Genomic DNA, 27767 nt, shown 5'->3' on the forward strand with positions numbered 1-27767 from the left:
AAAATGATTCTTATTGAGGATATGTTGAATAAAAAGGAGAGAAATAATTGACAAGTGTTTGATAAGAATGGCTTACAGCGCATCAATACAATAGAAGTGAATACGCTTTTCATGCATACATAAAGGTATGATGTTCTGAATTGGCTTGGGCAGTGCTGGTTAGCTCTCCAGTGAAATCTCTGACAAGCATATTTCTCATGTTAGTGTTGCATACATGTGCCAATGTGAGGAGGTTAAGTGTCTCTGTAGATGCCTTGCAATTAATAAGCAGTGTTTGCCTTTCATCATGAAAACCCATTAAGCTCACAGAAGAACAAATGGACATCCGAGCAGGCTTCTGCATTAATGGGTGGGCACCAGCCTTGTTTGCTAGTTTCAGGGGCGTATTTCTAATTGATTGATATTTTATTTTTATCGCGCTCGTACACAAGTGTTTCAGAGCATGACAAGGCAAGGGAGGGAACAGGGGAGAGCAATACAGCGATCTTACTAGGCCCAGTGACATTGAGAACGCGCAAGTGCATGGGAGAGGGGGGAGGGGAAAAGTGCATGGAAGGGGGGAGAAGTGGAAAGTGCGAAGCAGAGGAGAAACAGATAAATAAATAAATAATAAAGTCAACAAACAGTGGTAATGCAGCCAGCAATTTGCAAGTGCTAGGTTTAAGTCAGCCGACAGGGTAGGTCTGATAAGTGCAGGAAGAAAAAGGGGGGGCTGTATGGGCACAGATACAGACCCCAGTGCATGGGGTGGCCCGGAGGCAGTGCGGGAGGGTGGCAGGGTGATAGGTACCTGGGCCCAAAGGACAGAGGGTGGCCAGGTGCACGGTGCCAAGAGTGAACAGATCAGCAGGTGAGAGGGGGAGCCAACGCAGAAGGAAAGAGGAAGGTCTTGAGGTGCTTCCGGAACCGAAGATGGTTCTCCTCAAGTTTTAGAGTGGCAGGGAGGCTGTTCCAGGGGGAGGCCCCAGCCAAAGACATTTCTACCCCGAGCTTGTTTCTTTGAAAAACGACTGACCCTGAGGGAGTTGGAGGTAGAGGAGCGAAGAGCTTGAGAGGGGAGGTATTTGCGGAGGGATAGCTGAAGGTATTTTGGACCCAGGCCCCAGAAAGTCTTGTGGACAATGCAGAGGGTTTTCAATTTAATCCTTGCGTCCACTGGGAGCCAGTGGAGAGATTTCAGAGCTGGAGAGATGCTATCCCAGGGCTTGAGGCCAAGGACAATCTCGCAGTCCTGTACTGGATTAGTTGCAGAGGGCGGAGAGTAGAGGCAGGTAGATTTAGAAAGGGGCTGTTACAATAGTCCAAGCTAGAGAGAACCAGAGCTTGGGATACCATGAGCTTCTGGGAGTATTTCTAATAAATAAATTGGAATACCCGCCACAAAGTCTAAATTCATAGTGTGTTGACCTAATAAGAATCCCAACTGTTCACCTGGCCACCTAGCCTGTGTAAAGCCAGACCCTATTTCAAAGGCTGAGGTACTCTTAAAGTGCCAACTTTGATATCAATTAAGGAAATAAACACGAGCAGATGGTCCGCCTAATGGAAGCTCAATAAAAAGAAGTCTCTGCCAGCAGATTCCGGCTAATTGTTAACTGAATTACTACTAGCATCAGGTTTTCGCAATCCAAAGAAATTAAACTTAACAATGCTCAGAAATATAATAGGCCATTGAATTAACATTAGTCGTCCATTTGAAACAGTTTTTGCTTATTAAAGCACAAACATATCACTTTGAAACAAACACATGTTTTATGACCAAGGGAATCCTCTCTAACATATTAATTGCCCACAATTATTGTAGCTTTTAAAAATTATTAATATGAATAACTCATGAAAGACTATGCCACACATGCATGCCAAATATCCAGACGTCTGTATAGAAATGATTATCAACTCATGAGGATTGGGGGTATTTATGCTATGAGAGTGTCTATTAATCAAGTCAATGGAAATATTTGACTAATCAAAAAGTGTGGCATACCCAATGATAAAGTATGGGGATAATTTGAATTTTAAAAATAGAAACAAGCACGGATCTCACTCTGGAATCAAAAGATGCACAGAATAAATATCACCTGTTCCACAAGGATCAGGAGTGAACTTGGATATTACCTGGAAATAGGGCCCTACCCATGAGATGACACTTACCAGGAGCAGACTTAATTTCTAAGAGGGGGGGGGGGGTGACTGAGTTCTTTGACAACTCATGTGTGCACCTTTTGACAATGCACCTTAAATAATATTTTAATATTAGCATAAAGATGTCCCCAAAAGCAATTTGAAACATTCCTTAGCATCATTGCCCTGCTAAATCTTGCAGTGGAAGGGATTGTGGAGGTGGCTCACACTAATTGCACTCATTCCAAACTGAATATCTTGGTATTTTTAGAACAATGCAACACTGCTTTCTCACTATATTTCAGGCCAGGTGAGATTTGACTGATTGTAGAAATTGTAGCATGTTTCTGCACACAGAGGAAATGGGCCGACACATTATCATTAACAGAATGAGAATAGGATATTGTAGTTTGCTAGTGTGAGTTATATACTCCTTTCACAGTTCTAAAGCTGATGCAGATTATGTTTAAAAAAGAACAGAAATGTTTTTTTCTGTGTTGTGTAAAAAGAAGGAACAATCCCCTGCACCGTTTGGTAAATTATAACTAAATTAGGTGGAATCCTGCAGCATTCACTGGTATAGTCAAAAACTTTAGGCTGTGAATCAGTCGCCTTGCTTCATAGGCTAAATAGAGAATTGATCGATCATTTGTCACCAGTAAAAGCCATAGATATTTAAAAGGTGAATGGCGAGGTGAAAGGGAGTTTGGCCATGCTAATTCCACTCCGATGGAAAATCATGCCCAAATAAAAACATCTCCTCTCTCTTGGTGGTGCACAGTAGGGAAAAGACTCTGCACCCATAGGCCCCAATTGGCAAAAGGAAGTGAAAGGGGTACTCATTGCTGTATTAGGAAATCCTAAAACTATTTTCCTAGATTTGGTGGATAAACCAACATCCTATGGTATTCTAATTTGATAGCACTGTTTTTCTAACCTCAAACTGCAGAATTATATGACATTCATAGTCTACATACAAACTACATGCTTATGCCATGAATCATCAACTCCACATTCAAAAGGTGGAAAACTGATGTTAATATGCGTACATGTCATTTTTTTGTGCAATTTTTCTCCAATAGCACTACTTGTTTTTGATACTGGAGAAAATTCAATGTTCTAAACTTGATGATTAGTTATGTGATTTATAAGTATTTGAAAACACTGGGCGATATGCAGCAATGCCATCATTGAAGTATTTGGTATTGTGCACATCTTGTTTTGTAATATTGAAGATGGTTATTAAGAAATAATAATTGATATGGTGTGACTGCATATGTGTGCCACCTCATAACTAGATTGTCACAGGCAGGTCAATTCGAATGGCCTGATTCATGGAATTATTTGCGTGGAAAATAGGGTACTTAAGTGCCCAACTGTGTGCAAATCTTAGTTCGGCGATTCATGGAAACGAATGTGCTGTACTTTTCCTGGACTTGCGTGGAGTTAGGCTCGGCACGTCTCTGTGCCCCGTCAAGGGCCGTGCACAAGACTCCATGCAGAGCATGGGCGTGGCTTGCACAGAGGGCTGGGAAGGGGGAGGGACACCAAAAATGGGGATGAACTTGCTCAAAAATTGGCATTTCCAAGAGACGGCCTGCAGGCAGTGCCTCACACACCCACAACTGTGCAGCACGAGACATATTCAGGCTTTTGATTGCGCAACCTCAAGGCCGGGAAATGGCTATGCAAGTCCTTCATACTATCCGCCACCCGAAGACAGGCATAAGTACACTTGCGCGTAGGCATTGCAGCATGGAGGTGGGGTTGCATGTCGGATGTAGGGGTGCGTATACACAAACAGGGTTCCGATTTAACTTAGGGGTGCATGTACGCAGTTTAGCAGGGTGCAGGAATGGTTTACAAGGGTTTGCACAGAGATTTCTCGAGTAATTACTGAGTTACCATGTTTCATATGCATGTTGTCGGGGTGCCGGATACATTTACAGGGGACCACGCGCAAGGTCCCTAGATGCAGGCCAGCTTGCAGGGGACCCCATGCACTGTTTGAAGGGTGTGTGTATTTGTGCCCGGCGGAGGCGTGCAAAGGTGGCTGTTCTGGCCATTTTTGCTTTGCGTATTAGGGGCATTCCGGCCACGACTCGTGATTACGTCATTTTGCAGTATAAATGCCAGGAATACACGGGGTGTGCATTTTTCATTCCGTCTCAAAAGGTTTGGGCAGTGTCTTTCATGGCCCTTGCAGGATTTCTGCTAACATTTCCATGAATCGGGCCCCAATTGATCAATGTTTATATGTCTTACTGTGACGACTCAACCAAGCATAAAGTAAGCAGACCACGATTGATTTTGCCATTTAAATATATTTGAGATTCTACCATAAAACACAGGCTGTTTCATCTCCCAGAATTGTAGGGTGGGAGTGAATAGACTGGTATGTTAGATTAGCAATTGCCACAGTGAAACGAGTGATATATCAACAAATATCTTAACAGACCTTTGAGAAGCATCCCATGTTAGGTGATTGTAAAAGGAACCTTCTGTCACTGCCATCACCATGAGGCTAGTCCCAAATGAACCGTCAACTAGGATTGGTGTGATTGCAGCAGGAAAGACATTAAAAGGACAAAGGGAACAATAGTTATTGTCCAAGAACTTGCGATTGAGGCAAAGGGTTAAAATATCAATAATAGCCATGGGTACAGCACATTTATGTGGTGTGAATGCAGGCTGAAGTACTGCCAAATACCCTCCTGATGAGAAAGGCATTCAAGGACTAACCCTAATACAACGTGATGAGAAATCAGAAAATGTTGAGAAAAACTGCTATGTGATTCCCATTGGTGTGGTGTTACTGCATGTGGATTCTAGCATGTATGTGTATGAAGGGTTACACTGACGATCTCGACACACTAGCATGCTCATATTCTATGTTCCACCAAACAATATGCACACCAAATTAGCTACTCACACACCACAATTAAACAGCTCTCGCAACAGACACCAAACATCAGAACACTGCAACGCTACAACCAACTTACACACCACCGCCCAGGCCAGTGCATCCTAGTACCCTGGTCACAAAGGGCTGATTGACTAGGGATCCCCACAGAAGCCTCAGTGCTATCAACACAGAACTCCTAACACAAAGAAACAGACCCATATGCAGAGCACAGGGTACATTCGGTCTGCATGCATCGTTCAAAATAACAGTAAAAATACCTTGCATGTTCCCTCTCTCCCAACTAACCTAACCCACTCCACAGGAGTGCCGGTAGAGCATTATACATCCCAATAACACAACATAAGATGGTTTAATAAATAACGCTTCAGGATGCATCACATCTGTCAAAATGTGCAAAATTCTGCTGCGACATTCTGTGCCCCAGAGCTGCCACTCGGAAGAAGTGGACACTAAAATACAACATTACACATAGGTGCTGTGTACCTAAACAGTCCATTGCGCTTGCAGCGAATAAATTGTGAATTATGCGGTAATTATTGTGGAAAGATGTGGGTTTAAGCACTTAATAAGCACCAAACAAGCTGATGTTCAACAGCCGTGTGTAAACCCTACGTTCCCCAAAGTAAATTAATCCCGTTTAGAATATCCAGAAAAGAGACCAAACCCTGGAGTCAGAGAGGTTACAACATATCTAGGGACTTCCCTCTTTTAGAATGCGAGTGTTCTCCAGGGAAATGTTATAACGTGTCGCATTACAAAGCACAAGCTACTACACAGTCCCCTTTCTTATTTTAGTACCAACAGATAAGAGTTTTATGTTCTTTTTGAAATCCCCAAGACCAGTCTCTTTTCAAAATGCACATCTAAAAAGCTTTGCCGTTTGGCCACTAACCATTTATCAAAGTCAGAGCACGCACTTATTCGCAGATTCATTGAATGGACTGCACTTAAGGTTTGCCTTACAAATCCTGCGGGTGATAAACATAGCATTGTTGGGGGAGTTGAAGGGGACGACCTGACCTTTACTTTGTTAAAGGATCTCAAAGCGGTAACCTTTACTTAAAAGAGAATGCAAGGTTTAAATGTCTAGCTCTGCTCTTCTCCATTTCTGAAATACACACACATTTCTCTCACAAACATGTGTTCAAAGTTAACTATTACCTGGGTTTGAGAAACTGTTAAAGGGTACCGAAATAATATCCAACTGACGGCTTCACTGCAAGGTGGGATGGTGAGGGACCCTTCATACACCCAATAATCCCTGAGAAGGGGGTCTAAAAAAAAAACGAAAAAGTTGATTAGTATATGGCATATTCATGTATTTTGCATCTCATCCATTTTTAAGTTGACTGTGGTACATTCAGTACAAACAGTAACTATTCATTCTAAAAACTCTATTTTTCTAATTTCTCGGACTAATTTATGAGATTTGATATGACTTTTAGTGACGAATTCTTCATGTATGAAAAGTACAATATGAAAAGTGCACTGGGGAATAATACATTTCATCTGTATATATTATTGATTTGTCCTTGAACTCACTTGTCTATGATGCATATTTTTTGTGAATGAATACACATTCTAGATGTTAAGAAACATTAGAAGGGAGGCAGAGCAAGTCCAGGTGAATACTGTTGACTTTCTTCTCCTGGGCCGTTCCACTAGCAAGGCTCCTCCTGGCACAACACACAGGCATTTCACTTGGCAGAAGCTGGGACCAAAAGTAGCCTTGAAGGAAAAGCCAGGGAGTGTCTTGCACTGGCAAAGGCAAGTCGCACACAGTATCTAACATCAACAAATTCTGCTAACAACAAAATTCAGCTAAAAGTCCAGACAAAACTGTGCGCTTCTGCATGGTGCATGAAGGGATCATCCGGTGTATTTCAGGAAACTGGTAGGAAGCTAGAAAAGAAGCAGTCCAACTTAGATTTTTTTTCTCCACCCATGCATCTGGACAGAGTGGAGACTTAGATAGGGGGGATAAATGCTGCATTACCCAGTGATCCAGAGAATGTGTGCAAGCATGTAGACAGATCATCTAATCCCTAATGGGACCCCATATTAGTGTCAAGGAGGGAAACCGGTTAGCCCTCCTTCACTGATGGCAAAGGGCTAGAGTATACAGGTCTATCGAGGGAAAGGGCAAGGCCCCATGTGGATATTAAGGGATCCGGCCACCCTTCAGGAGTATGCAGCAAGCTCTGGAGAATGGAGCAGGTACAGCAATAATCAAACTGCTTGTTTTGGGTATAATTCTAGGCTCTCAGAAGATGTCTGAGTCCAGATGACTGCTTTGGCTGCAAGAAAGCAAACAGATAATGCCTATCGCTACAGTGAACATGCCATTACCTGATCTGAGGCAAGTGAGTCATCAAAAGAGAAGAGCTTTGGTAGTGATGCGAGCAAAGTTCACAACTCTCGAAAAGCTTGCAACAGTAATGTAGATGGCATGTGTAAATGCATCCCATGAAAACAAAATCCAACTGTTCTCTCAGCCAGACGAGGCTCAAACCTGTGAGGATGCTTATAAGGGCAACTCTTGAGCTTTCATGTCAGATATGCTGTGCCTAATACAGAAGATGAGTTCCATGCTAAATCCCATTCGCTATGAATTATCAGCTTTGATGGTCTTGAAATTCTGGAATGCTAGGTGTTTGCCATGAGAAAGCAGCATATCTTGCATGAGCTACGTTATTTTCTGTACCTCTTATTTGCTTGAATTAGACTATCAATTTCTATTTCTTATATTTGCCTGTATTATATTATCATTTTCTGTTTCTCTTAATCCAAGGATTGGCCCTTGCCCACTCTTGCTTGCAGGTTATGGTGCATTTGGAGAGTTTAACTCATGAATTGTTTGGTTTCTTGGATTTGGGTGCATCATTGTGGAGTAGAGATGCACAAATGGAAGTGAGGAACGGCGTGGTAAACATGGTTATCAATTTCGCATACACAGTCTAATGTACAGTTCTCCAGTTTCCTTTTCGGCTAAAAAATATTTAAACAAAAAAAAGGAAATGGCCTAGACAGACATGCTGTCCATTTCTAAGGTTTATTAGTTTATACGATTTCCTCAGTAAGGAGCAAGGCAGTTCTGTGTGCAGGCCACAGTCATGATGAGCCAAGTAATCAGTGCAGAACCCAAGGATCGGGACAATCAGAAATGGTGGAAAATACAGGTAACAGGCGATGCCACTGAGAACAAGAGACAAGCCCTGCATTAGGAAGAAAAGGTGGTGGCGTCCATTTCAAAAGGTGTGGGTGGTTCTTTGAATCTTAAGACCGTTTATTATTATTAAACATCTCTCTACGCTGGTCAAACAATGCCTAAAACAGACCCAGACACCAAGGTCAGGGTACTTCCGGTTTGCAGGCATCAACATAACTGCAAAGATATGATATGTTATTTGTAATGCGCTTAATACCCAGATGTTTCTAAGCGCGGACCCGGGGATCGAACCTGTGGTAAGGCGAGCACGTTTCCCCTGAGCTATCCTCCCGAGATAGCTTGCATGTTCCCTCTCTTCCCTGTAGCTTACTGCTCCTCCTCTGTTTCAGATCCTCCTGAGGGCCTGGCGAGTGGGGTGCTGTACAATTCCAAGTAACATGACATTAACGGAAGAACTCCTGACTCGGTGTACCAATCTGCCCTGCGTTTGATCAGGAGAAGGGAACTTCCTTGGCCTTACAGTTAGGAGCTCCCCATCCTTTTCACCAGAGGAAAAGCCCAGGCTTGAATTAGAGAACGTACCATAACAATCCATGATTATTCCATTAATTATATTGTGCTTCACATATTGCACGAGCTCCCTTTGTTGTGAAGAGGGGGTTGCTCTTACTGATGGATTTATGAATTTGTTTTTAATGCATTTGTTGCTCTGAAATGTAAGTAATATCTGATGGGGGTGAGGGGAGAGCAAGGAGCAAGGAGCTCTTTTTTCATTGCATTTTCAGTCAGCCAGGAATGTCACTGATTCCGGTTCTTCAATTTTAGATTCCTGCATGCCTTTTATCTAGTGAGTTAGATCACGATTCCAGCATCTTCAAATGTCGGTACGTTTTGAAAGTCTGCTCAGCACATGTAATCCATACAATTAAAAAACGAAGTCCTGACCAGCACCTACCTGGCAATAAAGTGTTGGGATTGAAGCAGGGTATTGTTTTCGATTTATCCTGAAAAAGGAAGAGAAGAGAATCACAACAGCGTTCGAAGACTCGATATGTCACAACATTGCAGACCTTGGATTTCTCCGAAGGTCGTAGAGTGGATTGACCTTCACATAACGCAAAACACGAGTCTGCAACCTTCGCATGATTAGCTGCGCAGATGCCCTTGCCTCAATAAAATGCTTTCCTTCATTCAGGCAAGGTCATCTATTTAAATTCTTTCCACGTTCGCTTTGTTTCTCTGAACAATGGAGCATAGGCAGTATGTAAATGTTCTGTAAAACAATTTCTGTTTGTCATTGTGTCATCATCACCTTTTAGGCTACATCATTTGTTTTGTTTTTTTGCTTCATTCGAAAAAGATTCCCTGCTTTCATCAGAAATAAATGTAAAACGTGCACTAACCTGAGAACATCATGTCATTTTTGTATAATTAATAATTCAGTGTTGCTACTGTAAAAGGATTCTAATCGTACTTAAAATCGACAAGCATAAATAAAAGAAAGTGCAAACTCTGTTCCATGACTACGATATCTAGGGAACAAAAGGGGGCTCATTTTCGAGTTCCCGGAATTTCGGTGGCATGGACGGTTACACTTCCACTTTTGGGTGAACATGTACCTGCCACGGCATGTTCCTTATTTGCAAGACTTAGTGCAAAAGAGGAGTGGAAAAATGTGGCGCACACCCTTGTACGCCGCCCTTTTGCAATCCAAGATCCAAATGAAGTAAACGCAGCCTGTCATGTGCGCATGGGGTGCAGCATTAAAAATGGGTTTCTATCAAGTCTGCCTGCTGGTGTAAAAAGCAGGTGAACGCCATAGGAATCTACAGCATTTGCGCCAACAAGAAAGCCAATGCTGGCGCAAATGCTGTGGTTTTTGTATGGCAGAGAGGAAGGGGGCAGCAGCATCGTAACTTACGAGCCGCTCCTCCTTTCCACCAGACGAATTAATGAAAATGTGACGTGACGTAAATGAAAGAGGTAAAAGCCTTATGGAAGGCCTTTACTCCTTTCATGTATGTTATGCCACAGAGGGAAATGAGCTCCTTTATACAAAACTATCATTTCACGCAACATTACGTTCTTCAGTAGCCTTGAATGACTCGCTTTCTGTGTAGTGCTTGCAACCCGAGGTTTCCCATTTTGTGTCACTGAAATTAACAAGTGTTACCGTTGACGAATTTAATGGTACTCAATTCAGGCAGGGCAGAAACAGACCTGCTGTGACTCGAGCCTCCGACTTGCAGGTAGAGAAGAGGACTACATAGTCTGCCACCACCCGCTGAACACAATTAGATATGGAAGCACAACACAACTGAACATACTGCTCACATTTCCATAATTTTATAATCATTAGGGACTGGTTTACAAAATACACTTAAGAGCTTGACATACAACCATGATGTGCTCTATCGTCACTGATGGGCGATTGCTGTGCACTGCTTATTTGCTTATCTGTAAAGGGATCGGAATCAAATAGAATGTTGTCCCATGGCCAAGCTTTTAATGTGTGTATTAGTGATATGCGAGTTTGAATCCAATGTGCTTGGAGTGTTAATGTGTGTCGTTAGGTTTTGTTCTTTGGTTTTGCTGTGTTTGTTATACTGGCATGATCCTATTGAATTATTATATAAATTCATATAAATGAGCAGAAACAATAACGAGGGTACTTGGAAATAATGTAATCTAACTGAACAAATGTCAATAAAAACACGTAAAAAAAAAAGATGTGCTCTATCGTACCACAGTCATTCCATCACCAACACACCTACAGCCTACTACCAATGCTTTCCTCTATCACCTTACTACTCAACGTTCAATTAATTTCAGACAAGCCTGCACGTTTGCGCACATGATATGTTAAAGGTTATTTATACCGCGCCCCATCGCCACTGTAGTGGTCCGCTGGTGGATCTGAAAAGGAAAGAGGGTGTGATGGGTTAGTGAGGTTCAGTGAGAAAAAGGGCAAGAGCTGTGATGTGCGGTTGGCAGCCTCAGTTCAGTTAACAACGTTCGCTGAGCTCAGGTGTGCTTTTTGTTCGGTAGCCGTCATGTGTTAGGCAATGGTATGTGTGTTGTATTTTGTTGTTGCGATTTAGTGAAGTGCGTGTGGTTTGCATTGCTTTGGAGGTGTGGTTGTGTATGTGTAGAGTGTAAAAGGTGTATGCAAAGAGGTGAGGTTGTTTAGTGTGGTTGGCTAATGGCATTGCTATTTAGACGCCACACTTGCTAATCTTCATAATCCTGTCCAGACGTGGTGCATTACTAATCTTTACAATTCTAGCTAGATGCAACACAGGCTGACATTCACAATTCCGTCTAGATGTGGCACAAGCTAGTCTTTACAGTTCTAGCTGAATTTGACGCAAGTTGGTATTACAATTCTCTCTAGATGTGACGCAATGCTACTCTTCACAATTCTGTGAAGATATGACGTGACTTAGTGTTACAAATCTGTCTAGAAGTGATGTAATGCTAATCTTCACAATTCTTTATAGATGCGACACGTGCTAATCTTTACAATTCTATCTAGTTGTGACGCAATGCTTATCTACCCACCTTCGTATAGTTGTGACATGAGCTAGTATTACAATTCAGTCTAGATGTGAAGCAATGGCATTCTTCACAATTCTATCAGAATCTTCGCAGTTTTGTCTAGACGTGATGCAGTGCTAATTTTCACAATTCTGTCCAGATGTGACGCAATGCTGATCTTTACAATTCTGTCTGGATGCAACGTAACACTAGTCTTCACAATTCTGTTTAGATGTGATGCAAGCTAGTATTACAACTCTCACTAGGTGTGACATTGGTTCATTCTTCACAATTCTGTCTGGGTATGACGCAGGCTCTTATTACCATTCTGTCTAGATATGACGCAGTGCTAATGTTCACAATTCCGTCTAGATGTGGTGCAAGCTGACATTCATAAATCAGTTTAGATGTGACGTGAGCTAATCTTTACAATCCATCTAGGTGTGGTTTAAGCGGGCATTCACAATTCTGTCTAGGTGTGATGCAAGCAGACATTCACAGTTTGTCTAGATATGAATCAAGCTATTGTTACAACTCTGGCTATATATGACGCTGGCTAAGTATCACAATTCTGTCTGGATATGACGCAAGCTAGTGTTAGTTATTTCAAGTTAAGACAGGTACATTTTCACAATTTTGTCTGGATATGATTCAAGCTAGTATTACTGTTTTTCTAGATAGGACGCAGGCTATTGCGTAAGAGTGTTCTGTCTAGCATCGTCTCCCTTTGTTCCTAGAGGTGGTCCTTGACCTATGAGTTCTGAGCACTCTCTCTCATGTCAAGTGTTCGTGTTTACAGCTCGTCCGTCTCTAACAACGGTCTCTGGCCCTTGGGATTAGCCTAGCAAGGGGGCTTGGCTTGGAGGTGCTGGATTCACTCTGTAGCGACGAGGCAGGTTTTCAGTATTTGCCTGAATTTTGGGTGGCCCTTTGTATTTCGGGTGTCTTTCGGGAGGGAGTTACATTTTTTTACCTGCCAGGTGTGAGAAAGAGGACCCTCCTAGCTTTTTCCTTGTGTAAGGTTTTGGTTAAAGGCAGATGTCGTAGCATGGTCCGAGTGGTCGGGTCATTTGGTTAATTGTTATTTTCTTTTTTATGAATTCTGCTCCTTGGCTGTGGATAGCTTTGTGCATTATGCACATTGTTTTGAACCAGATTCGTTCTTTGACTGGAAACCAGTGTAACATTTTTAGCGCTGGGGTGATGTGGTCTCTTCGGGGTAGTTTGAGTAGGAGTCTACCCACTGTGTTTGGGATACGTTGCAGTTTCATCAGTAGGTGTTCTGGCTTTCCGAGGTAGAGGCTGTTGGTGCAGTCAATTCTTGACATGATGAGGGCGATGATTGTCATTGTCTTCTGGGCGAAGGACAGGATTGGTAGGACACGTTTTACAGAATGTATGAGGAAAAGAAATTGGATTATTGCATTTACTTTTAGTTCTAATGTTAGCTGTTGTTCATTAGGATTCCCAGGTTTTTTACTATTCAATGATGTGGGTGCTGTTCCTAGTTCTGTGGGCCATGGGATATAGGTGTTATTTTACAGGTTTCTGGATACAATCATGATTTCAGTCTTACCTGGGTTGAGTTTTAGGCTTTTTGTGTTCATCCAGTGGTAGAGTTTTTTGAGACATTCTCGCAGCATTATGTTCTTGTGTTTCTTCAATTTTAAAGATGAGCTGTGTATCATCAGCATAGTTGTCACATGTAAGGTTGTGTTTTTTGATGATATTAAGTAGTGGTGCCAGGTAGATGTTGAACAGTGGGGATAGGGATGATCCTTGTGGTACTCCACAGTCAGTGTCTCGTGGAGCAGATTTGAAGGGTTTTATCCAGACAGTTTCCATTCTACTTGCTAGGAATTATTTTATCCAGAGTAAGGCCAAGTCTGCTATTCCTATTTCTTCTAATCTTTTGATTGAGAAAGTCATGGTTGACTGTGTAGAAAGATGCAGAGAGGTCAAGTAGAATTCGGGTGGAGTTTGTCCCAGAGTCTGCGTTTGTCTTTCGGTCATCCCAGATCGATAGGATTTCCGTTTCTGTTGCCCTCGTGGGTCTATAGCGGACTTGCGCCTGGTCCAGCAACTGGTGTTTTTCTATGTGTTCTTGTGTTAGTTTGTAGACTTAGGTCTCTAGTAGTTTTGCTGGGTAGGAAATGTTTGAAATCGGTCTGTAGTTGGAGAGGTCTTCCCCATCTCCTCCCGTGTCCCGGAGGAGTGGTTTGATGTGCGCTGATTAGAACGATCTCAGTACTTTCCCTGTTGCGAGTGACAGGTTAAAAAGGTTTCTGTAGTGTTCCCGTGGTGCGCCCTGTATGAGGATAGATTTGTAAATGTCTGGGGGTCAAGGGTCCATGGGGGATGCTGCTTTATTGGCATCTTTTGAAAGGAGAAAACGTTCCCAGTTTGGGAACTCCGTCCCCTGCACACTATCACTGTGTCAAAAAATAAGCCCAACGGTTGAGGAAAAATATTAGTCCCTTATACAAAACCTTATCTCCTTATGTCTTAATGATTTCAATTTATAACATTTGATTGATAAACTTTGTTACAATAAATCTGCATCACAATTTGACATGTAGTTCACATAAAAGTCTGATGATCACATGGCCCAACACGTTTCGAGAAACTCTGTTCATCAGGGGGAGTATTAAAAAAAGAGTTCAAACTGATATATATTAATATTATTTCAATAACCGCAAGGTATATTTTGTACAGTCAATCAAAATAGAAAGAAAAAAGAGCAAAAAAGTAAATTTTTCTACATTTAATTGATTGCCAACTACAGAATATCATTAGCAGAGAGCTTCTGGGTGCTCAGATTTCTGGGTAATGTTTTTCTACATTCAATATTCACTTGCTTGCTAATCATAGAACATGATTAGTGATTGATCAGAACATAAAGATTCAAGTTGCTCAGGTTGCAGGGTGTTAGTGCAATAGTCTAATAAAATACTTTATGTAACATGAGTTGTTCAATATTCAATCTTATGATCAGAGGCAATATAGTTATTACCAAAGAATTTGTTCAGCTCCTCCTTAGTAAGTTGGTTTGCGTTTTATACTGACAAATTGTGTGTTGCAGTTTTTTAGAAGGAACACTGATCTTCATCCTATTCATATTCCAAGTGTGAGTTCGGGGTAAATTCTGGGTTCCAGAATTGTGACAGATCCACAGGTGTTCATTAAGACTACAGGTAATTCCCAACCTATAGAATAAAAGATATAAAATATATAGAGGGGCTCTGGTAAGATTGCTATCCATGTTTGATAAATATATCTAGTCATATAATACCATTCTTACTCTTAAGAGGTAGGGCCTTGTATGATGGTAAAAATGGCCTGTCATCCGATGTTGGTTTAACTGAAAGGGAGATGTCTCAAGATGTCCACTGGATACTGGATATCTGAAGTAGATTCACAATTTCTAAATAAAAATGTATGGGAGCTATTCATGGCTATCATTTCGCATATAATATGTTATATGCATATTACTGTTATTCAAAAAATTCTTACCCTCTGTAGTACCTGCCTCAGGCGCAGTATTAAATGGCCTGGTTAAATGATGCCCAGCTTTGACTTTTAAAAAAAGTCACATTTCCTCTCTTTAAAGATACATTATATGAAGGGTCTGATTTCAGAGCAACTGGCTTGTGGTTCTTGTCAAAATTATGATGGATTTGTAAACTTGTGGGAAGCAGGGGTCCATGGGGGATCCTGCTTTATTGCTAACTTTTACCAGCTTTCCGAATGTTTCTACTGGTATTTCTGGGAAGCTCTCAAGTTTATACTGTGGTTCCTTGTTTGGCGGGATCAGTTGTGTGTTTTGGTTGGCCGGTCTGCTTTGTATAATTTGGTGTATGTCCTGGATTATTTTTTTAAATGGTCCGCAAGTTCTTTGCATATTTTCTGAGAGGGCAACAGGGTGTTATTGCACCCTGGTGGGTTCCTCATTTCATTTATGATGTTGAACAGTTCTTTTTGGGTGTTGGTGGCTTTGATTATTCTGCGGTCGTAGTGTTACTTTTTGGCTTTTTGAATTTCTTTTTTGGTAAGATCGGATCCGTCATTGGAAAATGATAAGTTACTCACCGTAGTGACTAACATACTCTTAGCCCATAGTCCCTTTTCCTCCATACTGCATGGGCGTCCCTCACGAGGGACGGGAGACGGAACCTTTTTCACAAGAAAAATCATCTTCCCCTCTAAATTTGGGGGCGTGGCCCTGGGAGCATGCACTGCTCTGACTCCGCCCTCCGGCGCCACACCTCAGTCCCCAAAGACACATTGACAATAGAGATACCATTGCCTAATTACACCATATTATTAGGGCGGAGGATGGTGGGACGTGTTGAGGAAAGGGGACGATGGACTAAGTACGTTAGTCACTATGGTGTGTAACTTATAATTACTCTTACGTCCCTTCCCCTTACCTCCATACTGCATGGGCGATTACAACTGAATGTAGCCCCAGTATGCAGAGGAGACCCTCCTTAAGCAAACAGGTTCCGGAGAACCGCCTGTCCGAAAGCCGATCTGACCTCGAGCTGACATCCAAACAGTAATGCTTGCAGAAAGTCGAGGGAGTGGCCCATGTGGCCGCCCTGCTTATGAACTGCCAGGGGACATGGCGCTGAAAGGCGATGGCCGTTGCCTTGGCCCTGAACACGTGGGCATGCATGTTCACTGGAAGGGGTCTATGCTGGCCCTCGTACGCTTCCTTGATGGCTGAGACCATCCAGCAGGAGATGGAGGCTTTGGAGGCCTGGTAGCCCGGCATGGTGCCTCCAAAGTTGATGAATAGGGCATCTGACTTGTGGGAGCCCTTGGTCCTGTACAGGTAGAATTTCAGGGCACGTCTGACATTCAGGCAGTGCAGAACTCTGAGGCTCGTCCTTCGTGTCCGCAAAGAAAGTAGGAAGGACAATCTCCTCGTTTGAGTAAAAGGCTGATGGCACCTTAGGTAAAAATGCTGATGGGTTCGCAGGACCACCTTGTCCATGTGAAAAGTGGTGTACGGCTCCGAGGCGACTAGGGCCTGGATCTCACTGACCATGCGCGCCAATGTGAGGCCGACTACCAGGGTCGTCTTGATGGTAACTAGCCTGATGTCTGCAGTCACCATAGGCTCAAAAGGCTTGTGCGCAAGGGTGCCCAAGAGCAGATTCAAATCCCACACGGAGTGAGCTTTCCTGATGGGTGGGTAGAGCCTAAAGAGCCCGGCCAAATGTCTCCTGATGATCGGGCCGGAGCAGGAGAAGACCCCTTCTGAGTTCCTGTAGGCCAAAATCGCTGAGAGGTATGTGTCCACCTGCACGCCAGAGTTGCTGAGCTGAGAATGACAGCACGTCGTCCAATGAGCAATCCAGCGGGTCGATATCCTTGGAGTGAGCCCAGTGGCAGAACCTGGTCCAGTAGCCTTGCTCCTAGCCCCTTGTATGATTTCCAGGTTGGCTTGAGATAGGTTGAGGTGATTGAGCGTCACCTGCTCAGGAACCACGCTGTGAGGGCCAGCTTCTGGGGGGCGGGGTGGATGACCCTGCCCCCCTGCTGTGTCAGAAGATGTGCTGGGCCTGTCGGGAGGTGGATTGGAGGGACCGCCGAGAGGCTGAGCAGCTCCAAGAACCAAGGCCTGGCTGGCCACCATGGACAGAATGAGGGTGAGCTGGCAAGACTCCTTGAACTTGAAAAGTACCCTGAATCAGTGGAGTGGGCGGGAAGGCGTATGCCGATATGCCGTTCCACTGGATCCACAAGGCATCGCCCAAGGAACCTACGCCCTTCCCCTGCCAGGAGGCGAGCTGGGAGCACTTCTTGTTGTGCCTGGCAGCAAAAAAATCCACCTGGAGGAGGCCCCAACAGTTGAAGATCCCCTGTGCAATGAGGTCGTTCAGCTGCCACTTGTAGTTGTCTGCTCCCAACCTGCTGAGCCGGTCCGCTTTCAGGTTAGATTCCCCCAGAAGGTGCACTGCCGTGAGGTAGATGTCATTCTCCAAGGCCCATTAACATATGTTGATTGCCAGTTTGCACAGGGAAGGGGACCTAGTCCCCCCCCTTGCTTGTTGATGTAGTACATACTGGTTGAGTTGTCTGTCTGGATGAGGACAACTCTTCCCTTCAGATGTGGGAGGAAGGCTCTGAGCGCTAACCAGATGGCGTTCAGTTCCAGCCAATTGATGTGGTATTCTTGTTCTTGATGGGTCCACAGTCCGTGGACTGAGAGGTCCTCCAGGGTGGTTCCCCAGCCCTCTAGGGAGGAGTCTGTGGAAATCGTCACCTGAGGGACGGGGGCCGGAAGGGCTTGCCCGTCCGCAGGTTGCAGTCCCTGGACCACCATAGAGGTATGGGTGGAGCGAGGGGGAATTGTGATAATTTCAGCCTGAGAGCCCCTCTCCTGGTTCCACGATGCTGCAAAGTGTAGCTAAATCCTCCTCATCATGAGTCTTGTGTGGGGGATGGCTAACCGCACTGATGCAAAAAGGCCCAGCAGATGCTGGTACAACCAAGCCGAAGTAGCGCCCCGGCTCAGGAAGTGGGACGTGGCCCACCTGATGGCCGAGATCTTGTCCTCCGAGGGGAAGACCCTCTTGGAGCATGTGTCCCAGATGAGGCCCAGGAAGGACAACTACTTTGTGGGTTAAGTTGTGACTTCTTGAGATTGAGCAAAAAGCCCAGGTCGTGTAGCATGTTCATCAGTGCATGGGAGGAGTGGTGAACTGCTTCTTGAGATGTAGCCCTGACTAGCCAGTCGTTTAGGTTGGGGTATATATGAAGGCCCTGAGCCCGGAGGAGGGCTGCCACTGCATTCATGAGTCTGGTAAAGACCCTGGGGGCCGAGTTGAGGCCAAAAGGGAGGACCTTGTACTGAAAATGGCAGCCCAGGGTCCTGAACCAGAGGAAAGACCAATGGGGTTGCCAGATCAGGACATGCAGATAGGCATCCTTCAGATCCAGGGAGCACATCCAGTCTCCCCTGCATGATGTCTTCGCAATAAAAGCTGGCATCACCATCTTGAACCTCTGGAGAGGTAAGGAGAGGTTGAGGGTGTAAAGGTCCAGTACAACTCTCAGGCCAGCCTGGTTCATTTTCTGAATGGCAAAGATCCTGGAGTAGAAGCCCGATCCCCGCTCTGAGGCTGGGACTTCTTCCACGGCCTGGCTCAGGACAAGTGACTGAATCTCTGCCAATAGAGTTGCTGTCCCAACTTGCGGAAGAGTGGGAGAGGAGGGAGGAGAGGCAGGAATAGGTAGACGATACCCCGAGGCTTCTACTGACAGGATCGAGGGATCCGCAAAGTTCTGTCGCCAAAAGTGTGAGTGAAGAGGAAGCCTGCCCCCCATTGGTGACACGTGGACCCAAATGGGTCAGTCATGACTTCCTACCCTCAGAGGCAGAGGCAGAGGAGGGGGACTGGAAAAACCCTTGCGCCCCCCATTTTTGATGCTTGCGCCGACTAGGGGTCGGTGAGCGTTCCAGCTGTCTAGACCTCTGTTCCTGGAAGCCGTCGAAGCCTCCAGATGAGCGACCCTTATCAGAGCGTTGCTGATACTGGTAGCACTCTTTGGGCGTGGTCTTTGTCAGAATGGATAAAGACTTAGCCGTCTGAGAGCTACTCTTCTTCTTGTCCAGCTCTTCGTCTGTGCTGGAGTGAAAGAGGTTGCTGCCCTCGAAGGGCAGGTCTAGAACACGTTCCTGGACATCCGGGTTGAACTTGGTTGCCCAGAGCCAGGCCATGCTTCTCATGTCCGTGGCAATAGAGATGGCACGTCCAGAAGTATCAATATGTGCTAGAGTAGATTCCATGATATCCAGAGCCACAAGCTTGGCTTCGGCTAGCCCCACCTTGAAACGTGATTGGCTGTGGGTGGGGAGTTCCGGGAGGAAGTCAGCAATTTCCCGCCATAATCTCTGGTTAGCGGCTGCCAGCATGGCGTCTGCGTTGGCCTGTCGCAGGTGCAAGGAAGCATTGGGATACAGCTTCTTACCGTATGTCTCCAAGGTTTTCTCTGCCTTGCCTAACAGCGCCATAGATGACGAGGACGACTGAGGCTTGGAGTACAGCGATGCTGCAGCGATCAGTGAGAAGTGTGCTCAGTGGGAGGAGAGCAAGGGTGTATCCCCTCCATCTGCCTGTACTTGGCTTCCAGGCGGCGGTTGACTGGCTGGACAGAGTGGGCTTTGAGCCACCCCTTCTTGGCGAGCGATACCAGGTCGGTCTGCAGTGGAATCCCTGTTCTGGCAGAAGGGCGCCTCGTGAGGACTTCAGTGAGGACGCCCTCTGCCGGCTGTTCAACCTGGGGCTGAGGGAGGCCCAGGTATTCCGCTGAGCCCGAGATACGTTTGTGGAAGGCCCTGGCCGATGATGGCATGTCAGGATCCTCCTCCTCATCAGTATCCTGAGGGTGTGGGGGATCCTGTGGAGAAGGAGGAGTATCCAGAGCTGGAGCCTGGGGCATGGGGACCACTGTCAGAGGCTGAGGAAGAGGAGGCTGATATGGAAACGCCTGTGGAGTAGGCTGAGGAGCCGGAGGAGGCGGCTGTGCCGGTGCCAGAGGGGTCGGCGGAGGAGTCTGTGGTGCCGCTAGCATGGCGGGAAGGACTTCCCTGACTGCGTCCTTGATGATAGCCCCCATATCTGGAGACTTCAGGAGGCTGAGGAACCTCTCAAAGATCTGGTCCTCGCTGGCTGAAGAGAAGGAGGAGAAGGAGGAGGGCACTGAAGGAGTAACTAGAGGTAACTGAGGCCGCTGCCTACCCTGTACATACGGACGCAAGGGAAAACAGCCTGGCGCATAAGAAGGGTAGGCCGTAGGCCACGTACCTGGTTGATGCAAGTCCCACCTCGATACTCGTTCTTCGCCGAAGTCTTGCAGAGGCGTGGAACGGGTGTCCTTTTCTGGCCTGTCGGCCATTTTTTTGAGCTGCCTACCACGTGACTGCGATGTGTTGCTTGGCTCGTTGGTGCGAGCCCCTGCCAAGTCTTATGTGAGCAGCGTGTGACTTGCCCCGCTCCTCGGGCCTGTGCCTGGTAAGTGTATCAACCTCGACCCGAGGGTCGTTAGAGCTGCGTTCAGGCGCCCCCTCGGACGAGCTGCCGGTAACAGGGCATAGACCCTCGGCCATGATGCCGGTACAAGAGCGGAGCCCCTCGGGCACAACCCCGGTAATAGAGCCTAGCCGCCCCTCAACCCTGGCACTGTGAGGATCGGAGGACCCCTCAGCCCGAAGGCTAGTAACTGACAGCCTTGGTGCGCGAGTTGGTATAAGGACCTGACCGGTCCCTCCCGCGTAGGAGAGTCCGTGGGGAGGAGTCTCCCTTGCAGAGTGCGGATGAAAATATAGGCCCTACCTCTGGCCTGGAACATCTCAAGAAACTCTTGAGGTCCTCAGAGGGAGACAGCTGAAAAAGCTCCCTCTACCTACCTGGCTAGTCTGTTCTTCAGCGATTACGAGGACAGCGAGCCGTATGCCAAACAGGCTTGCCGACCGTGGTCTGGGCCAAGGCAACGTAGGCAGAGGGCGTGGGAGTCTGAAGTTGGAAAAGGCCTGTTGCAGTATGGGCACCTGCTGAACCCTGTCAAAGTCGACATGCTTCGGGGAGGAGCTGTGGCATCTGAGGACCGAGTACCTATTGAAAAAAGACAAAAGACAAAAGATAGAGGAATAATCCACGCGTGGAATTACATGGCCGAAGTCAAACTCAGGAGCGCTGGTGAATTCAGCCCATTCCAGTCGGCGCGGAAAAGGGGACTGAGGTGAGGTGCCAGAGGGCAGAGTCAGGGCTGCGCATGCTCATCACAGAGCCGTGCCTTCTCGTGCATCTAAATTTAGAGGGGAAGAAGATTTTTCTGGTGAAAAAGGTTCCATCTCCCGCCCCTCGCGAGGGATGCCCATGCAGCATGGAGGAAAGGGGATGGGATGTAAGAGTATGTGCTCTCTTTGTTTGGTCCTATTCTTTTTCTCCATTCCAGTTTGAGTTTCTTGTTCTTCTTCATGGTGTTGAACATAGGGGAAAACCATTTTGCCATTGCTCTCTTTCGTGACGGGGTGAAAGGTTTTTCAGCACAGATGCCATCAATTGTTTTAGCAATCCATTTGTGAAGTAGCTCTGTCTTTCCGTCAAGGTCAGCTTCGTCCAGGCTAGTGGTAGTTGGTTTTGTGAGTTCAAGTTGTTCTATTAAGTTGCTTGTTTTAGACGGCTTTCCAGTTTCTTTTTGTGATAGTTGGGAGTTTATCGTGCTGCTTGGCTGCTTTATTTGGTAGCACGATCACAAACAGGATGATGAGGTGGTCGCTCCAGAGTATCTGTATTAGTGGTGTGTGGGCAATAAGATTTTTGTTTGCGAAGATTGCGTCAAGTGTGTGTCCTGCTGTGTGTGTTGTACCTTGGACCAATTGTCATAGTTCATGGCTTTTAGTTGTTCGGTTAGCAATTTTTTTGAGTGTGTGTTTTCTTCTTCAAACCAGATGTTGAAGTATGAGGATTATCAGATGTTCATGTTGGATGGCTATGTTGGTAATTGCTTCTATGAAGTTGTCCTATGTTGGAGGTCTGCAAATTAGTATGAATTTTATGTTTGTTTTTGGGTTTACCTCCAAGTGAAGGACCACAGATTCACAGTTTTTGATGTTTAGTGGTTCATCTCCTTTTATTTTCAGGTGTTCCTTGAAGGCTATTGCCAGGCCGCCGTTTTTTCCTTTTCTGTTTAACTGTGTGCACTTCAAGTTGTCGGCTAGGCAGCTGTGGAGTGTGATTTTGTAGTCATCATCCAACCATTTTTCTGTGATGAACAGGGTGTCGATGCCGCTGTCGCAGAGCAGGTCGTATATCTATGTGGCGTGTTCTGACATTGACCTTGCGTTGATTAGGTTACAATGGATTTTTTGGGCTTGATTTTGTTTGTCTTTTAATATTGGTTTTGTCTTTTGATTGTTGCATTGGTTTGCTTCCATGTTGCTCTCAGGGTGTGATGGTGGTTCAATCAAGTCTGTCGATGTGGAGTAGGTCCGCTAGGTTAACAATTGGGTTCTTGTTTTCTTCAGGGTCCTCTACTATATTTTGTTGTAGTTGGTGGAGGTGATCTCGTGGTTTTGTGATAAATGGGGTGAGGGTGTCGATTTTGTTCATATTCCTTCTGGGTGTGTGTTCTTTTTTTCTGCATGGCTCCATTTTGTTGTTGGTTCATCTCACAACGTTGGCCAAGTTGACTTGTTCCGGTGAGTTGTTGGTCGCGAGGTATGGTGTTGGGTATAGAGAATGTTCTCTTCTTTTGAGGTTTGTTCTGTTGACCGTGTTTGTGGGGGTGTGTTTTGCAGTTCTGATTATGTGGCATGGTTCCAAATGCAACGCTTTCCTGGTTGGATTGTGACGGTTCTTGGCTCCCGTATGTTTGTGATAATAGGTGTAATGGATTAGCATTGGGTGGTTTTATGGCTAGGTATGTCGGGTGGTTCTGGGGGAGGGTCAGAAGTCTGTTGGGGAAGTAGCCCGGGGGTCCTGGTCTTATCACCCGATTTATTAGGGGTGTCTTCTGGTGTCCTGCGCTTTATTGGACTCAAGGCTTATTGTTGTGGTTTCTCATTATCTCTATAAGGGTATGTCTATTTTTAGATATAGTAACCAATCAGAAGGGCATTTGTACAGTTGGGCTATCTGGCACAGCTGGGTTATCTGGTTCAATTGGGCTATTTTGCAGAGTTAGACCAAATTGAAGTGCTGTTATCTGGCCCAATCCGGTCATCTTACAAATTATGCTTGTCTGGAAACATTGGGCTATCTGGCACAGTCAGACTAAAAATGTTAGATGCTACTGTTTGATTCAAGATAGTAACACTCAACATTTATCCTGATTGTACCAATCAGTTAATCTTGCACAATTAGGTTATCTGGCATAATCAGGCAATCTGGCGCAATTTGCTATGTGTCACAATCAGGCTAACTGTGAAATGCTGCTTACTGACACAATTACGCTATCTGGCACAATCAGGCTAAATGTGAAAGGCTGCTGTCTGTTACGTTCAGGCCAAAAGAAAATGAAATGCGGATATCTGGCACAGTCCGACTAAATGTGAAATTCTGATGTCTGGCACAAATTAGGCTAGCCTGCACAATCAGGCTAAAAGTGAAACGCTGCTATCTGTCAGAATGAGGCCGAATGTGAAAAGCTGCTGTCAGGTACAATTACGCTATTTGGAACAGTTATGCTATCTGGCACAGTTATGCTAAATTTGAAATGCTGCTATCTGGTACAATTAGGTTATTTGGCCCAATCAGACTATCCGCCACAGTCAGGATATCTGACACAATCAGGATATCTGCAACAGTTAGGCTACCTGGCACAGTCAGGCTCAGAGGCGTTGCTAGGGGGGGGGGCTAAGGGGGCTATAGCCCCTGGTCTTTTGGTTGTAGCCCCGGATAGAATCTCAGGAACTACAGCCAAAAGGCTAGCTAACCCCCAGTCCCAACAGTTCCGACATCAGTGTAGCCCTGGGTCTTTTCCAGACCTAGCTACACCCCTGGTCAGGCTAAATGTGAAATGCTGTGTTCTGGCACAATTAGGCTATTTGGCACAGTCAGGATATCTGGCACAATCCGGCTGCCTGGCACAATCCAGCTAAATGTGACGTGCTGGCATCTGGTACAATTAGGCTGTCTGGCACAATCAGGCTGTCTGGCACAATCAGGCTAAATGTGAAATGCTGCTATCTTGCACAAAGAGGCTATTGGGCACAATCAGGCTAACTGTGAAAGGCTGCTATCTGGTACAATTAGGTTATTTGGCACAATCAGGCTATCTGGCACAGTCAGACTATCCGGCACTGTAATTGTGACTACCTGGTCTGTTGACGCCGTTTGACTGCTGTCTGTTCCTTATTCGGTATCTCTGGACACTCTGGTGAGCTGCTTCTGCTGGTTAGCAGGTGGAATTATGCTTTGGCAATCAGCAAGATGGATAGGGGTGGGACCGGGGAACACTTTAGCTGTTGCTTGATGATGGACAGTGTTAACCACTGTGACCCCGTACTGGGTGGGTAAACTGCCTTCCTGTTGCTTTGCCGTAGCGTTGGGTCGAGGAGAATAACTTTAGGGGCTGGGGGGCTCACCTGGACTTTGCTCTGGCCTCTGCACATGTGGAATGTCGGATGGCCGTGCAGGGGCAGCAAGTCCCTCTCCGTTTGTTGTGTCTCTGGCAGGGAGCCAATCAGCTGCTTTGTGGGTGGTTTGGGAGGTTGGTATAAGGCCGGGGAAGGAGAGATGGAAGGGGGGAAGACTCTGAAATGCCCGGAAGGCTTTCAATTAATGGAGCAGATATTTTAATTAATTTTAGGGGCTTGGTGCTCACCTGGACTTTGCTCTGGCCTCTGAACATGTGGAATGGCGGATGGCCATTCAGGGGCAGCGAGTACCTCGCTGTTTGTTATGCCTCCGGCGGGGAGCCAATCAGCTGCTTTGTGGGCAGGTTGGGAGGTGGGGATAAGGCCAGGGAAGGAGAGCAGGAAGGGGGAACACTCAGAAGCACGCAGAGCGCTTTCAATTAATTTATCAGATACTTTAGCTTTAGGGGCTGTGGGCCTCACCTGGACTTCGGTCTGGTATCGGCACAGGTAACATGTAAATGCAGACCGACCCGCGATTACATGCCGCTTTACACCCCTTTATGAAGTGAAGCGTAAATGCCTCCTGCCATGCACGGATACCCATTAAATCCGCGTACAGTTACTGAAAGCTGGTGGGTTTCATAGGAATCGAATATATTCACAGGAGGTCCAAAATCATATGCCACTGTTACTGCCTTTGTTTTTATATGGTGTTGTGAATGGGGGCGCCCACAATCTGAGAGGCAAACACTTTAAAATCCCCAGAAGGGCTAAAACAGGCGTACAACCACACGTAAGCCTTTCACCCATGGTTGTGGCACCGTATTTACCAGTCCAGGGACTTAAAGTATGAAGACCATTCTGTTGCTGATTTGGGAAATTGAAATTGTGCTAATGGAACTTCACTTCTGCTAGTGTAGTAAACTGCAATCAACCCCAATAGCAATAGGTCAGATTCACTATTTACAATTTTGTTGACTATCTGAATTTGAGCCCAAATTTCAGGCATTGCAATTTCATTCAATATATTTCTGATGTGTGCAACCCATAGAGAATTATGGTAGCCTCCCATCATAATTCTTATATAAATCAGATTCCTTCTTTGTTCAACACCCTCAAAGTTGACATAGGGCCACTGTTGGTTTAAATTAATGTGATGAATGTGCATATCAGATCTTGTTTCCTTCTTACATCGAGGCCACCCTGTAATCGAGAGTTGCCACATTGAGACCTTTTGGGATGGTTCATAGTCCATTTGTCATGTTCAGGTTATAGTGTATGTGTATGAATCAGCTCACAGAGTTGTTCGAAAGCAGAGAAATGTAGAGATCAGTAACTTGAGAAACAGAAGTTAAGTGCAGTACTCGGTGCATAATATATGGTCCGCAAACCAGGGGAGTCGCTAGGTCTGGAAAAGACCCGGGGCTACACTGATGTCAGAACTGTTGGGACTGGGGGCTAGGTAGCCTTTTGGCTGTAGCTCCTGAGATTCTATCTGGGGCTACAACCAAAAGACCAGGGCTATAGCCCACTTAGCCCCCCCTAGCAACGCCCCTGCCGCAAACATTCACTAGGTGGCACTTGAGATGCCCAGGTTCTTTGATATGATACTATATCACAAACCTAGAACACAGATTGTCAACACTCCTAAATATGCCCAACTGTGTAATGAGCTGAAAAGAGTTCCTTCATCTTCATGCTCAATGATGCCTGGCTAAAAATTGACAAATATTCTTTTTTGCACAAGAAAGGATGCAGCATGCCTTGGCCTCCACCCTAAGCTAGAACATCCGCATGTGTTAAAAAGAGATGCATTCAGAATAGAAGAGAAGCATGGCATCCCCCTGAAAATTAGTAGAACAGTTGATGGCATATATGATAAGAACTGCCATTTTCTGGTGGCCAGTGCTACGTCTTAAAATGGTTGGGAAAAAGGTGTACGATGTTACCTACAGGCGAAACGACATTTTAAAGGCAAAATATTTTTTTTTATAGGAAGAGTTTGTTTTTTAGCTGTTTTTATTTTGCCATGTGAATTCATGGTCTCCAAAACAGCTGAAAACTTAGCACAACAATTATGTAATATTCTTCTGCCCCAACCGTCATCTAGAATATGTGCTCAAGTTAAAGAAGGTAACCTGCAACACACAGGATAAGAATTGTTTATTTCTGAAAATCAGGAGCAAGGCTGGTGGGTGCAATATGGTGAAGGCACGGCTATACGGTTGGCCTTTTGGTAGAAACCAGGGTTACTGTGAAAGTTTGGCGAGAGATTGAATGTTGCCTTTAAGAACTACTCCTTTTGTGCACTGTCCCATGGGGTGCATAATGGTGAAGACTCTGATATAGGACTGGCTTTCGTTTATTAGAGTAGCGGGAGAGCTGTAGAATAAGTGCAAGATTTCCCTCCATCCACATCTACTAATTTTTAAGATGGAGACCTGCACCACAGAGGAGAATCATGAAGTATCCCAGAAAAGGAGCATAATGGCTGGGTGGGGAGTTCCTCATGTTAAGGCTCTTTTATAGAACTGAAAGTATTTTTATAGAAGCAAGCTCTACTGTGTAAGCTGTCGAAAGATTTGCAGAATGGTGCTCTAAAGGCTTCTTTTGCCTACCCAGTCTAGTGAATTTAATATTTGTTCGATCTATGCACCATATTTAAGTGATAAACACTGATAGGCGAAGACATTACTGAGTCAGGTAAGGCCTGGGCCATTTAGCCTGGAGAATTACCTGCCCTGGTAATGACCCCAACCTGGAGGGGTTTATTGCTCTTAGTATCCTGGCATGTTGTACTGGTATACTAATAGTTTTTTTTAAGTTGAGAAACCGTGTGTTTGCCGTTTCACAACTTGAAAAAAAATACAGTAACAAATGGCCACCATGGATCAGGGAAAAGGGAACTACATGTAGTC

The 27767-nt window shown here is 45.3% G+C and overlaps 1 protein-coding gene across 1 annotated transcript in view; it reads right to left on the reverse strand.

Annotated features, from left to right (window-relative positions):
- The window catches only part of CA8 (carbonic anhydrase 8), a 1124912-nt gene that overhangs the window by 288014 nt on the left and 809131 nt on the right, over positions 1-27767 (reverse strand). The window contains exons 6-7 of the mRNA XM_069621095.1: positions 9172-9220; positions 6209-6321 (exon numbers count right to left, since the gene is read on the reverse strand). Coding sequence (XP_069477196.1) covers positions 6209-6321; positions 9172-9220 — 162 coding nt within the window. The remainder of the gene's footprint in view (positions 1-6208; positions 6322-9171; positions 9221-27767) is intronic.

This window comes from Ambystoma mexicanum, chromosome 5q (assembly GCF_040938575.1).
Source record: "Ambystoma mexicanum isolate Mex_15411 chromosome 5q, UKY_AmexF1_1, whole genome shotgun sequence".
In the NCBI taxonomy this organism is placed as follows: Eukaryota; Metazoa; Chordata; class Amphibia; order Caudata; family Ambystomatidae; genus Ambystoma; species Ambystoma mexicanum.